Consider the following 14,798-nt stretch of genomic DNA (forward strand, 5'->3'; position numbering starts at 1 on the left):
ACCTGTACCCCTGCACAGAGATACACGACCCAAATACAAACCTGTACCCCTGCACAGACAGACACACTGCACAGGCAAGCACTGGGATGCTCACGGACGTTATCAGCATTCCCAGTACAGCCAGTCCACTCACCTCGATGTTAGCGAGGGCGTCAGTCAGGTCTCGGTGGATCTTGTGGATTTCCTCCGCTTCCTGCAGCCTCTGCCCTCGAACCCGAGCCAGCTCCCTCAGCTCCTCCCAGGACTGCCTGCAAGAGGAGGAAGAGGAACAAGCAGCCTGAGCAGAGAAAACCAGGGCTGGAAATAAGACTCCCATTGCATAGCAGTTTGATCCATTCCTGGTTAATGAGACACTCCTGAGCTCGGAACCTATACACATATATAATAAAACCTGGAATGGTTGAAACTGCTATGCAATAGTCTTCTTTCCATCCCTGCAGTCTAGGGCTAAAGGTAAGTTATGGTGTAAGTAACTTCATTAACTGTAATTGTATATTATCTCATGACCTGCAGTGTGCTATGGATGAGCAGGTTCCTGTATGCAGTGCTGTTGAAATGCACCTCTGCAGACATACTGTTTAGTTGATACTGCTAGGATTACAGGTCCGATCAGACTGCCGTGGTCCAGATTAGCTGGATTCTGTTCTGTAATTGAACTGGTCTCTGCATCTCTCTTGCATTGTAACCACGCAGCGTGTCGGCGAGGGGGGGGGGGGGGGGCGTCAGGCTGTGTTTCGGGACGGTACCTGAGCTGGTCCTGAGTCTGTCGGATGTCCCGGGACTGGGGGTGCCCGTGAAGGATGATGGAATCGGCAAGCTCCTGGCATCCTCGTACCCGCTCCGCACCCACCTCCAGGAGGCGCTGCAGCCCCTCATACGTCCCTCTCAGGAGCTGGGGGGGCATAAAAATCAGGTGAAAAGCTGATATTAACACATTCATTCTGCTGTGGGGTGAAGTTTAGACTGCGCTGCCATTCGGAGTGCAGATCTACACAGTGAGATTACAAGTGGAGTTGCTGCTAACAGGTTCCAATGGGGACGTTGCTTATAATTCTGCTGGTACAGTATGAACAGTGTCTCCCCTTCAGAATGCTGTAGCTGGGAGCCATAGTTACTGGAATGGTATCATTCTGCTGGTACAGTATGTCTTTTTTTAAATAATTATTATTATTTATAATTGTTAAAATAGTGAGTTTTCAATTCATCAGGTCCTTTTCTTCTTTGTGTAGTATTTTCAGTGACTGATGAGTGTCCTGTTGGATCCTGACTGGTTGTTGTTTTAGAATTCTCTATAGACAAAACACTGACACCAGTAAAAACACTACTGCCCTCAGACATGACAGGGTTATAAAAACAGATATTGACTGGCCCCTTGGGTTAGAGAAGGCATCTCCAGTGAGCAAAAATACAACTCACAGTCTGGCTGTTTTTTCAACCCTCGGGGCAACAGTTTTCCACTACAAGCCCAGCTCCAGTCAGTATTGGTATTATAAGCCCAGCTCCAGTCAGTATTGAATTATAAGCCCAGCTCCAGTCAGTATTGGTATTATAAGCCCAGCTCCAGTCAGTATTGGTATTATAAGCCCAGCTCCAGTCAGTATTGGTATTATAAGCCCAGCTCCAGTCAGTATTGGTATTATAAGCCCAGCTCCAGTCAGTATTGGTATTATAAGCCCAGCTCCAGTCAGTATTGGTATTATAAGCCCAGCTCCAGTCAGTATTGGTATTATAAGCCCAGCTCCAGTCAGTATTGGTATTATAAGCCCAGCTCCAGTCAGTATTGGTATTATAAGCCCAGCTCCAGTCAGTATTGGTATTATAAGCCCAGCTCCAGTCAGTATTGGTATTATAAGCCCAGCTCCAGTCAGTATTGGTATTATAAGCCCAGCTCCAGTCAGTATTGGTATTATAAGCCCAGCTCCAGTCAGTATTGGTATTATAAGCCCAGCTCCAGTCAGTATTGGTATTATAAGCCCAGCTCCAGTCAGTATTGGTATTATAAGCCCAGCTCCAGTCAGTATTGGTATTATAAGCCCAGCTCCAGTCAGTATTGGTATTATAAGCCCAGCTCCAGTCAGTATTGAATTATAAGCCCAGCTCCAGTCAGTATTGAATTATAAGCCCAGCTCCAGTCAGTATTGGTATTATAAGCCCAGCTCCAGTCAGTATTGGTATTATAAGCCCAGCTCCAGTCAGTATTGGTATTATAAGCCCAGCTCCAGTCAGTATTGGTATTATAAGCCCAGCTCCAGTCAGTATTGGTATTATAAGCCCAGCTCCAGTCAGTATTGGTATTATAAGCCCAGCTCCAGTCAGTATTGGTATTATAAGCCCAGCTCCAGTCAGTATTGGTATTATAAGCCCAGCTCCAGTCAGTATTGGTATTATAAGCCCAGCTCCAGTCAGTATTGGTATTATAAGCCCAGCTCCAGTCAGTATTGGTATTATAAGCCCAGCTCCAGTCAGTATTGGTATTATAAGCCCAGCTCCAGTCAGTATTGGTATTATAAGCCCAGCTCCAGTCAGTATTGGTATTATAAGCCCAGCTCCAGTCAGTATTGGTATTATAAGCCCAGCTCCAGCGCTCACCTGCACGTGTTCATAGTCGTTCCCGTAATCCTGAGAGCAGGCGTGTTGCCGTTGCTCAGCGATCCACTCCTTCAGCTCAGTGGACTCCCGCTGGTACTCGTGATGAAGCAGAGCCTCCTCCAGCCGCTGGGACCTGGGGACAGGCAGACAGGGACAGACACAGTGAACAAAGGAACGAGGGCTCGGCTCAGAGCTTTACACACGTCAATTCTGCGAATACAGCCCCTCCTCCTCCTCTCCCTGTCCCTCCTCCTCCTCTCCCTGTCCCTCCTCCTCCTCCTCTCCCGGTCCCTCCTCCTCCTCCTCCTCCTCTCCCTGTCCCTCCCTCCTCCTCTCCCTCCTCCTCCCTCCTCCTCTCCCTGTTCCTCCCTCCCTCCTCCTCCTCCTCTCCCTGTCCCTCCCTCCCTCCTCCTCCTCCCTCCTCCTCTCCCTGTCCCTCCCTCCCTCCTCCTCCTCTTCCTCCTCCACCTCCTCTCCCTCCCTCCTCCTCCTCCTCTCCCTGTCTCTCCCTCCTCCTCCTCTCCCTGTCCCTCCTACCTGATGCTGGCGAGGTGCTGTATTTTGCTCAGCTGGCTCTGGATGTGATCCTGAGGCCGGTCCACCTCGTCGAACCCAAGTCCCCCAGCTCCTCTCCCTGCCCTCTCCACACTGCGCCGCAGCTCTGCAGCCTGTCCACCCAACGCCTCGATCTGAGCGAGCACAGCCTGCAACACAGAGCCGTGGCTGCAGTGTGACACGGTCCCTTTGGGTCTCGATACTGTACTTACCAGTACCTTGAAGAACAGTACTTCCTCTTGTGTGTATCACACTAAACCAGCATGTACAATGACAGCGCTGCACATGTATATGCATTGGCTATGGGTTTGTATTTTATTAAGCCTATACAAAATTATTAATACCAATACCAAAACAATACGTCCTAAAAACGGCCAGTGTAAACTCATCATATGGGCAAGTAATCTATCACAGTGCAACCTATTCAGCAAGAACAGAATGTGGGGGTGACAGCTGTCAAGCGTTGAGGTTAGAAAGGTGTGAACAGCTGTGCTGTGTGTGTGAGGTCAGCACCAGCGGCACGGAGACGCACACTGGCCTCTCACCTTGTGCTTCTTCACATGGCTCAGAGTGCCCAGCTCGCTCTTCCCATAATCATCACTGCTGACCAGAGGGAGGGTCTCAGACAGTCGGGACTCCAGCTCAGCAGCGTCCTGCTGGAACTGGAGAGGAGGGAGGGAGAGATGGAGAGGGAGGGGGAGAAGGGGGAAGTTAAACAGGGGCCAGAAAGGAAGAGGTACTAGAGTAACCCTCCCTCACCCCCACTGGTGATAGAATCTACATAATACAGCAGAACCTTCACAGAAGCACAGACAAACAGTTTGATAGGATAATCTTTTAAATATATATCAGCTGTTTTCCCTCCAGCTGCATGTATTCTTCATGCACCAGTTGCTCGGTACCAGCATCCCACTCTGACCCCACGTATGGTTGCCTTGGGGATCCTGTACCTGCTGCAGTGCGACAGAGTGCAGCAGCCCTGCAGCCCTGTGCTCGCAGGCGCTCTCCAGCTCCTCCCAGTCCTCTCCCAGCTGTCTGCTCCGCTCCGCGATGTCCTCTCCACTGAAGAGCAGAGAGCCGGCCATCACCCTCCCCTTCTCCAGGACTCGCTGGGGGTGCTGCTTGTGAGCATTCACCTCCACCTGGAGCTCCTGAGAGAGAGAGAGAGAGGGGGAGAGGGAGAGGGAGAGAGAGAGAGGGGGAGAGAGATGGAGAGAGAGGGAGAGAGAGAGTTTCTGGTCTAGTCTGTGCAGTGTGTCTGTACCCTGTGTTTCTGGTCTAGTCTGTGCAGTGTGTCTGTACCCTGTGTTTCTGGTCTAGTCTGTGCAGTGTGTCTGTACCCTGTGTTTCTGGTCTAGTCTGTGCAGTGTGTCTGTACCCTGTGTTTCTGGTCTAGTCTGTGCAGTGTGTCTGTACCCTGTGTTTCTGATCTAGTCTGTGCAGTGTGTCTGTACCCTGTGTTTCTGGTCTAGTCTGTGCAGTGTGTCTGTACCCTGTGTTTCTGGTCTAGTCTGTGCAGTGTGTCTGTACCCTGTGTTTCTGGTCTAGTCTGTGCAGTGTGTCTGTACCCTGTGTTTCTGGTCTAGTCTGTGCAGTGTGTCTGTACCCTGTGTTTCTGGTCTAGTCTGTGGAGTGTGTCTGTACCCTGTGTTTCTGGTCTAGTCTGTGCAGTGTGTCTGTACCCTGTGTTTCTGCAGCAGGCTCTGTGCGGTGTCCAGTGACCTCCCGTAGTTTGTGGAGGTTGCTCCGGGCCGGCGCTCCGAGACCCAGCCTCGCTCCAGGTCCAGGTCGTGGTAGAACTCATACAGCACCACCGATGCCTCCAGCTGGGTCCTCCGCTGAGACAGGGGGCGCTGCAGGGACTCGAACCTGCAGGGAAATACACAGCAGCCGTGTCAAACACACACTGCCAGGGAACCTGCAGGGAAAACTTCATGAATCTGAGGCTGTTCAGGTACTCTCTCTGCAGGCTCTCCTGTGTAGGTATCGTCTCTCTGCAGGCTCTCCTGTGTAGGTATTGTCTCTCTGCAGGCTCTCCTGTGTAGGTATCGTCTCTCTGCAGGCTCTCCTGTGTAGGTATCGTCTCTCTGCAGGCTCTCCTGTGTAGGTATTGTCTCTCTGCAGGCTCTCCTGTGCAGGTATTGTCTCACTGCAGGCTCTCTGTGTAGGTATCGTCTCTCTGCAGGCTCTCCTGTGTAGGTATCGTCTCTCTGCAGGCTCTCCTGTGTAGGTATCGTCTCTCTGCAGGCTCTCCTGTGTAGGTATTGTCTCTCTGCAGGCTCTCCTGTGTAGGTATTGTCTCTCTGCAGGCTCTCCTGTGTAGGTATTGTCTCTCTGCAGGCTCTCCTGTGTAGGTATTGTCTCTCTGCAGGCTCTCCTGTGTAGGTATTGTCTCTCTGCAGGCTCTCCTGTGTAGGTATTGTCTCTCTGCGTCTCTAGACCTCCCATATTCAAGTATTGTGTCTCTCTCTCAAGACTCAACTGTCTATCTAGGAATGGAAATAAGACTCTATCCAATTGAATAGCAGTTTCACCCATTCCAAGTTTTACTAGGAGCTTGATTAGCCACAGTGTAGCGGTAACAAGCTCAGGTGTGTCTTATTGATTCTAACAGTAATAGATCAAACTGCTGTGCAACGGGAGTCTTATTTCCATCCCTGCTATCTCTCTCAGACCTCTATCTGTATTTCCTCGCAGGGCTCACCTGTCCAGGTATTTCTGCGTCTCTCTCAGGATCCTCTGGGAGTCGAAGTGGTTGGTTGCCATGTTCTTTGCGCGGCTCACGATGGCGTTCATCTTCTCCGCCAGCTCGTGCGTCTCGCTCTCCAGCTGCCGGTGTTCCTTCAGCAGCTGCCGGCTGGAGCGCAGGTCGTGACCTTTCCCAGCGTCCTGCAGCATCCTCTCGATCGCCTCCATGTTCACCTTGGCATCCTGGGAAATGAGACAACGAGGCGGGGAGGTCAGGGGTACAAAAACAGCTTCATTACGAGAATTGTGACAACGAGGCAGGGAGGTCAGGGGTACAAAAACAGCTTCATTACGGGAATTGTGACAACGAGGCGGGGAGGTCAGGGGTACAAAAACAGCTTCATTACGAGAATTGTGACAGCGAGGCGGGGAGGTCAGGGGTACAAAAACAGCTTCATTACGGGAATTGTGACAGCGAGGCGGGGAGGTCAGGGGTACAAAAACAGCTTCATTACGAGAATTGTGACAACGAGGCGGGAGGTCAGGGGTACAAAAACAGCTTCATTACGGGAATTGTGACAACGAGGCGGGGAGGTCAGGGGTACAAAAACAGCTTCATTATGGGAATTGTGACAACGAGGCGGGGAGGTCAGGGGTACAAAAACAGCTTCATTACGAGAATTGTGACAGCGAGGCGGGGAGGTCAGAGGTACAAAAACAGCTTCATTACGGGAATTGTGACAACGAGGCGGGGAGGTCAGGGGTACAAAAACAGCTTCATTACGAGAATTGTGACAGCGAGGCGGGGAGGTCAGAGGTGCAGGAACTGTTCTAAGGGGTTTCTTGCTAGTTATTTACAGTTAAAATGATTTACGAGTTGAAATGAACTCTCAGGTGTGTATTCTGATTATACATTGTGAGGACAGTCTGTCTGCTCATTGTGTCAGGCTGGTGCTTTACCTGCAGAAGCTCCATCAGCTGCTCCTGCTGCCCGGCCTGCCTCAGCTTGTCTCCACGTTCCGTCATCTTCCCCTGCAGCTCCGCCCACCTGCTGCTCACATCTCCCATCTTCTCCTGGAGCGCGTGACGGGCACCGTGACCCTCCGCCAGCATCGCCGCACACGCCTAACACACAGAGATAGAGAGACACAGGGATAGAGAGACACAGAGACACAGGGATAGAGAGGCACAGAGACACAGGGATAGAGAGACACAGAGACACGGGGATAGAGAGGCACAGAGACACGGGGATAGAGAGACACAGAGACACAGGGATAGAGAGACACAGAGACACAGGGATAGAGAGACACAGAGACACAGGGATAGAGAGACACAGAGACACAGGGATAGAGAGACACAGAGACACAGGGATAGAGAGGCACAGAGACACAGGGATAGAGAGACACAGAGACACGGGGATAGAGAGGCACAGAGACACAGGGATAGAGAGACACAGAGACACAGGGATAGAGAAACACAGAGACACAGGGATAGAGAGGCACAGAGACACGGGGATAGAGAGACACAGAGACACAGGGATAGAGAGGCACAGAGACACAGGGATAGAGAGACACAGAGACACGGGGATAGAGAGGCACAGAGACACAGGGATAGAGAGGCACAGAGACACAGGGATAGAGAGGCACAGAGACACAGGGATAGAGAGACACAGAGACACAGGGATAGAGAGACACAGAGACACAGGGATAGAGAGGCACAGAGACACAGGGATAGAGAGGCACAGAGACACAGGGATAGAGAGGCACAGAGACACAGGGATAGAGAGACACAGAGACACAGGGATAGAGAGGCACAGAGACACAGGGATAGAGAGGCACAGAGACACAGGGATAGAGAGGCACAGAGACACAGGGATAGAGAGACACAGAGACACAGGGATAGAGAGACACAGAGACACAGGGATAGAGAGGCACAGAGACACAGGGATAGAGAGGCACAGAGACACAGGGATAGAGAGGCACAGAGACACAGGGATAGAGAGGCACAGAGACACAGGGATAGAGAGACACAGAGACACAGGGATAGAGAGGCACAGAGACACAGGGATAGAGAGGCACAGAGACACAGGGATAGAGAGGCACAGAGACACAGGGATAGAGAGACACAGAGACACAGGGATAGAGAGACACAGAGACACAGGGATAGAGAGGCACAGAGACACAGGGATAGAGAGGCACAGAGACACAGGGATAGAGAGGCACAGAGACACAGGGATAGAGAGGCAAAGAGACACAGGGATAGAGAGACACAGAGACACGGGGATAGAGAGGCACAGAGACACAGGGATAGAGAGGCACAGAGACACAGGGATAGAGAGGCAAAGAGACACAGGGATAGAGAGACACAGAGACACAGGGATAGAGAGGCAAAGAGACACAGGGATAGAGAGACACAGAGACACAGGGATAGAGAGACACAGAGACACAGGGATAGAGAGACACAGAGACACAGGGATAGAGAGACACAGAGACACAGGGATAGAGAGACACAGAGACACGGGGATAGAGAGACACAGGGATAGAGAGACACAGAGACACGGGGATAGAGAGACACAGAGACACAGGGATAGAGAGACACAGAGACACAGGGATAGAGAGACACAGAGACACAGGGATAGAGAGACACAGAGACACGGGGATAGAGAGACACAGGGATAGAGAGACACAGAGACACAGGGATAGAGAGACACAGAGACACAGGGATAGAGAGACACAGAGACACAGGGATAGAGAGACACAGAGACACAGGGATAGAGAGACACAGAGACACGGGGATAGAGAGACACAGAGACACACAGGTGGGTTATTCAAATACAGCACTATATAACAACAACATTTAATAAGATTTTATTTAAGGGAACACAAATTAAAGTATTTTGTTTTCATGCTTCTGAACTCAGTGTTCATGAAAGGAGAAGGACAATGGAACTGTTCCCTTACTCTGCTGTTTCATCCCCTCCCTCCTTCACCTGCTTCTCCCCTCCTGTCCCCTCACCTGTTTGAGTCCCTCCAGTCGCACTTGGTTAGCCTGCATCTCCTTCTCTGCTGCTTCGTGTCTCTTCAGTTTGAGCAGGACGTTGGTCGGGTCTCGGTACGATTCGTCCTCCGCGATCATGAACTTCTCATCCATCCACAGGAGCATCTCTGCGGCATCGCGGTTAAACTCCTGAGGGCCAAACACACCGCACACAACACAACAGCAGCTCAGTGCTCTGCACACAACACAACAGCAGCTCAGTGCTCTGCACACAACACAACAGCAGCTCAGTGCTCTGCACACAACACAACAGCAGCTCAGTGCTCTGCACACAACACAACAGCAGCTCAATGCTGGGATCGTGAGTTAATGATCTGGAACTGGAACACATATCTCTTGGTCAGGATATTCTGCGTCAGTAGAAGGCAGGTGAAGGGGCAGTGCTGTACCTGATGTTTCAGTGACTCCTGCAGCTTCTTCCTCCTGGAGTCCCTGCTCTCTCCCAGCTGCTCTCTCCGGCGCTGCACTGCCTGCGCCCTCTGCTGGATGCTGTGGGGAATGCACATGGCTGCTATTATTAAGGTATTCATTTCAGAGCACGTTTTTAAAGTGTGGATAGTAAGAATGTTGAATGTTTCTGTTATTATAAACGTTCAATAAATAAATAAATAAATAAATAAATAAAGGAAAAGGAAATTATTTATTTGGGTTTTGAACCAATTTGGATCAGGTTTTTGGTCTTGATTTCGAAGGCTAAGTAACTGAGTGTTTACTTTTTAGCAGCAAAGTGCCGTTTCCCTGCCAGCTGGTCCCCCTTCTCCTGCAGACCCCTGATCCTGGGGTCCAGCACCTTCACTAGGCTCTCCAGCTCATCCTGTCTCTTCAGCAGGCTCTGCACACTGTCCACTGAGTCCTGAGGGGAGACAACACACTGCATTGGAATCCTCCGTCCACACGGCCGTCAACACAGCCATCCACTGTCAACACAGCCATCCACACAGCCATCAACACAGCAATCCACACAGCAATCCACTGTCAACACAGCAATCAACACAGCCATCCACTGTCAACACAGCAGTAAATACAGCCATCAACACAGCAATCCACTGTCAACACAGCCATCCACACAGCCATCCACACAGCAATCCACTGTCAACACAGCCATCCACACAGCAATCCACTGTCAACACAGCCATCCACACAGCCATCCACACAGCCGTCAACACAGCAGTAAATACAGCCATCAACACAGCAATCCACACAGCCATCAACACAGCCATCAACACAGCAATCCACTGTCAACACAACAATCCACACAGCCATCCACACAGCCATCAACACAGCAATCCACTGTCAACACAGCAGTAAATACATCCATCAACACAGCAATCCACTGTCAACACAGCCATCCACACAGCCATCAACACAGCCATCAACACAGCAATCCACACAGCCATCAACACAGCAATCCACTGTCAACACAGCAGTAAATACAGCCATCAACACAGCAATCCACTGTCAACACAGCCATCCACACAGCCATCAACACAGCAATCCACTGTCAACACAGCAGTAAATACATTATTATTATTATTATTATTTGTTTCTTAGCAGACGCCCTTATCCAGGGCGACTTACAATTGTTACAAGAAATCACATTATTTTTACATACAATTACCCATTTATACAGTTGGGTTTTTATTGGAGCAATCTAGGTAAAGTACCTTGCTCAAGGGTACAGCAGCAGTGTCCCCCTCCGGTGATTGAACCCACGACACTCCGGTTAAGAGTCCAGAGCCCTAACCACTACTCCACACTACAGCCATCAACACAGCCATCCACTGTCAACACAGCCATCCACACAGCAATCAACACAGCAATCCACTGTCAACACAGCCATCCACACAGCCATCAACACAGCCATCCACACAGCCATCCACACAGCAATCCACTGTCAACACAGCCATCCACACAGCCATCAACACAGCAATCCACTGTCAACACAACAATCCACACAGCCATCAACACAGCCATCCACACAGCCATCCGCTCAGGTGTCAATCAGAGCCATCAACCTACATCACCACCTACACTTACATAAAAAAAATTAAACTTGCACATTTATAACTTGTCTAGAGGTGCTTACCAAACCTGTGCAGCTTTACTGTGCTTTCAAAGTATCTTAAATATTAATATTAAATATTACATTTGTACTTCCCCTCCAATTGAGCTGGCCGATCATTCATGTGAAAATGTGCTGGTTTGTCTTAATTGGAGGGGAAAACCATGTGTGGAATATGGTCAGGCTGAACTAATATCCAGTTTAGCCTGGCCGCTTGTACACAGGAACAGTTCAGTGCAGCGGTTTGTCCCCTCCTCCAGCGGAGGGCTTTGCTGCTGAAAGCCTTGTTTTACAGCTCTGTGTCCTGCTCTCTCACCCCCAGGTCCTGCACTCGAAGCCTGGCCTCATGACTCGACAGCGCCGCCTCGATCCGGTCAGCCTCGCGGTTGAAGTGCTGCAACTCCACCCCCTCATTCAGGCGCTTGTCCCGATTGGCCCACAGCTGGTCCAGCTCTGCCCACTGGCGGTTCAGCTTGCTCAGAGTCTGTCTCACCTCAGAGGCACTGCCAGGAGAGCAGCTGGACAGGGAGTCCCCCAGCACCTCTGCTGACTGCAACCTGATCAAACAGCCATGGGCAGAGACACACACACAGACAGACATAGGATTTAGACTCCATTCTGTACCATTGGAAAACTCCCTCCCGTTGATAAAGACTTGTAGTCGAAACATTTGTCGAGGTTATCTGCAGAGATCATAGTCGTCTTGCAGCAGACTGGCAGTGGACCTAAGGTCTGCTCTCCCCCATCTCTCCCCTCTCCCCCTCCTCCTCTTCCCTCACCTCTCCCGCTGTGCGTCCATCTCTTTCCGGAGGTCCTGGTTCTCTTGCAGCAGCCTCTCTGCGGAGGCCAGGTCAGAGCCGCTCTCCTGCCCCCCCAGCCTGTCCCGAGCCCCCTCCGCCCAGAGCTGCAAGTCCCGAGTCTCCTGGAGGAAGCGAGCCCTGTGCAGCCCCTCCTCCACTCCTCTCCTCCGCCCCTCTGCCTGCGCCTTCACTCGCTCCAGCAGGCGCTCCAGATCGCGCACCTCCGCCAGGATCGCAGCACTCTCCGCTGGGCTCGAGTCCTGCTTCCTGAGGGAAGAGAGGAAGTGGAGAGGGGTATCAAATCTACATGCATTGCTATTTTTTATGCATATATCAATCTTAAATATTGCTGTCGGTTGGCTGCATTAACGCTGGCAACGCTTGCACGTCTTGCACGTCATGCCAGTAAAGATGACTTGAGAGAGGAGGGTTTTCAGTAGAGAAGCAGGGAGTGCCAGCAGTGAGCAGTGAGGGCAGTGGCGGTGCACCCACATCTTGGCTATGCCCTTCAGGTACTCGATCCTCCTCTCCAACGCCTGGATCTCTCTCTCGGCATGGCCCTGCCTGCGGCGTTCAGCCTCCAGAGCGGGTGAGGTGCTGCCCAGCTCGGTGCCCTCCAGCTGGGCCAGTTTCTCCTGCAGCAGGGTCCGGGCGTCCTGGCAGCTCTGCAGGAAGGACTTGACATCGGCCGTGCCCTGCAGCTCCCGCCCCTTCTCATCCTTGAGGTGCTGCAGCCGCTCCCACCTGCCGAGCCAGCACACACGGGGTTAACAACATGACACAGTGCGGCGAACACAAGCTTAAAACAGCACCGCAACATAATATAAAAACAACACAACACAACATAAAAAATGTGTGTGTGTGTGTGTGTGCCTCAATGTCTGTTTCAGGGTTAGTCTCAGTGTTTCTGTTTGTGTGTCTCAGCATCTCAGTGTGTGTGTGTGTCTCCTGACCTGTGGGTGACCTGATCCTCTCTCGCCCGGATCTCGTCCTCCTTGCTGTGGCCGCTCTTCACTAGCTCCTCCCCCAGCCTGGTGATGTCATCCAGTCGGCTCCTCCCACTAGCCAGCTCCATCAGGAAGTTCTGGAAGACACAAAGAGTTAACAGCGTTTCCTCACCATGCAGAGCAGCGGGTGTGCAGGTTACCAGGATAGAGCCGGGGTCTGCAGGTTCACATGAGGACTACTGTCTCAGAGCATGCTCAATAATGTTAATAGCAAGCTGGAGAAGCGGGTCTCCAGAGAAATGCAAACATTGCATGTGAAATCTGTACGGACATATGACAACTTCCACTGCATCCCCTCCATCTGGGACTTCACCCCAGTGAGAGATAAGTATTGGTGTAAGAGCTTGCAGAGGGGTGTCCTTCCTTCCTCCTTACCTGGTACTTGACCTGCATGACCTCCACGTTTTCGGATTTGGGCTGGAAGGTGTTGAGCACGTTCTCCTTGTCCCCCATCCAGGACTCACACTCCCGACACATGCTGTAGAATCGGAAGAGCCGGATCGTCTCCTCCAGGGCTGTCCTCCGAGTCTGCGCCGGGGGAAAAGAGAGAGGGAGGATGCAGGGTGAAAATGCAGAGCGGCCTTTCTCTGCTGCACGGAACGGGCAATGAACAAGAAACAATAACCCAGACATGCAGGCAGCCATGTCTACAGATCTATCAGATCTATACAGTGAAACCTCTCCATGAAGACCAGGCAAGGGACCAACAAAATGTGTCCTTAATACTGAAGGTCTTAACCATGGGGGCTTTGTACCAAGGTGGCCTGTTCACTGTGTATCTGTAGCCCATGGCCGCTGTGTCGTTACCTGGGCCAGTCTGAGCAGGGTGTTGAATTCGGAGTCCAGCTCGCTCTGGGTGCTGCGGATGGTGTCTGGGTCGAGGTGCGGGTCGGGTCCGGTCGCTGAGCTGAACTGGATCTCTGTGGTGCCGCGACGCATCGAGCGACTGCGCCTGGGCCGGCTCACCTTGGTCAGGGGGCTCCCCTTAACTCCGTTCTTCAACATCGGGGAGTCCACCACCACCTGAGGAGAGCAATCAAACAGCTTACACAGTGAGACGATAAGACAAGCACGATTTAACACAGAGATGATCTAACACAGAGACAAGCACAATCTAACACAGAGAGACAAGCACGATCTAACACAGAGAGACAAGCACGATCTAACACAGAGAGACAAGCACGATCTAACACAGAGAGACAAGCACGATCTAACACAGAGAGACAAGCACGATCTAACACAGAGAGACAAGCACGATCTAACACAGAGAGACAAGCACGATCTAACACAGAGAGACAAGCACGATCTAACACAGAGAGACAAGCACGATCTAACACAGAGACACTGCAACCAAGAATCAAACACTGAGAGACAAGACACGCACAATCAAACAGGTTACGCAGTGAGACGATAAGACAAGAAGAGGTAACTTATGATCTTTTTTCAAATGACTGAATCCTGATTCTGAATCCAACTGCCTGCTCTTACCTTGGCTTGGAGCTCAGCGAGGTGGGAGACTGGAACCAGTGCCACCTCTCCCTTACTGTTCTTCAGCCTCCACTTGTCACCGTCCCCCTGACTCAGCACCTCCATCACCTGACCCCGGGGGAACTCCAGCTTCCCATCTGGGAGGAAGCAGAAACACACAAGCACCGAGAGCTACTGCAGAGCGAGTTCATGAACAATGACACTGCAGAAACACACAAGCACCGAGAGCTACTGCAGAGCGAGTTCATGAACAATGACACTGTGGAAACACACAAGCACCGAGAGCTACTGCAGAGCGAGTTCATGAACAATGACACTGCGGAAACACACAAGCACCGAGAGCTACTGCAGAGCGAGTTCATGAACAATGACACTGCGGAAACACACAAGCACCGAGAGCTACTGCAGAGCGAGTTCATGAACAATGACACTGCGGAAACACACAAGCACCGAGAGCTACTGCAGAGCGAGTTCATGAACAATGACACTGCGGAAACACACAAGCACCGAGAGCTACTGCAGAGCGAGTTCATGAACAATGACACTGCGGAA

The 14,798-nt window shown here is 51.4% G+C and overlaps 1 protein-coding gene across 1 annotated transcript in view; it reads right to left on the reverse strand.

Annotated features, from left to right (window-relative positions):
* LOC117963933 (spectrin beta chain, non-erythrocytic 5-like) overlaps positions 1–14,798 on the reverse strand; it is a 56,787-nt gene that overhangs the window by 23,980 nt on the left and 18,009 nt on the right. The window contains exons 14-32 of the mRNA XM_058988052.1: positions 14,247–14,383; positions 13,566–13,781; positions 13,134–13,286; positions 12,705–12,835; positions 12,244–12,495; positions 11,731–12,018; positions 11,268–11,508; positions 9,603–9,742; positions 9,279–9,378; positions 8,848–9,018; positions 6,793–6,957; positions 5,849–6,075; positions 4,827–5,013; positions 4,095–4,295; positions 3,690–3,806; positions 3,127–3,293; positions 2,590–2,722; positions 747–892; positions 134–248 (exon numbers count right to left, since the gene is read on the reverse strand). Of these exons, the coding sequence (XP_058844035.1) occupies positions 134–248; positions 747–892; positions 2,590–2,722; positions 3,127–3,293; positions 3,690–3,806; positions 4,095–4,295; positions 4,827–5,013; positions 5,849–6,075; positions 6,793–6,957; positions 8,848–9,018; positions 9,279–9,378; positions 9,603–9,742; positions 11,268–11,508; positions 11,731–12,018; positions 12,244–12,495; positions 12,705–12,835; positions 13,134–13,286; positions 13,566–13,781; positions 14,247–14,383 (3,287 nt within the window). The remainder of the gene's footprint in view (positions 1–133; positions 249–746; positions 893–2,589; positions 2,723–3,126; positions 3,294–3,689; positions 3,807–4,094; positions 4,296–4,826; positions 5,014–5,848; positions 6,076–6,792; positions 6,958–8,847; positions 9,019–9,278; positions 9,379–9,602; positions 9,743–11,267; positions 11,509–11,730; positions 12,019–12,243; positions 12,496–12,704; positions 12,836–13,133; positions 13,287–13,565; positions 13,782–14,246; positions 14,384–14,798) is intronic.

The sequence above is a fragment of the Acipenser ruthenus genome, chromosome 15 (genome assembly GCF_902713425.1).
Source record: "Acipenser ruthenus chromosome 15, fAciRut3.2 maternal haplotype, whole genome shotgun sequence".
NCBI lineage: Eukaryota > Metazoa > Chordata > Actinopteri > Acipenseriformes > Acipenseridae > Acipenser > Acipenser ruthenus.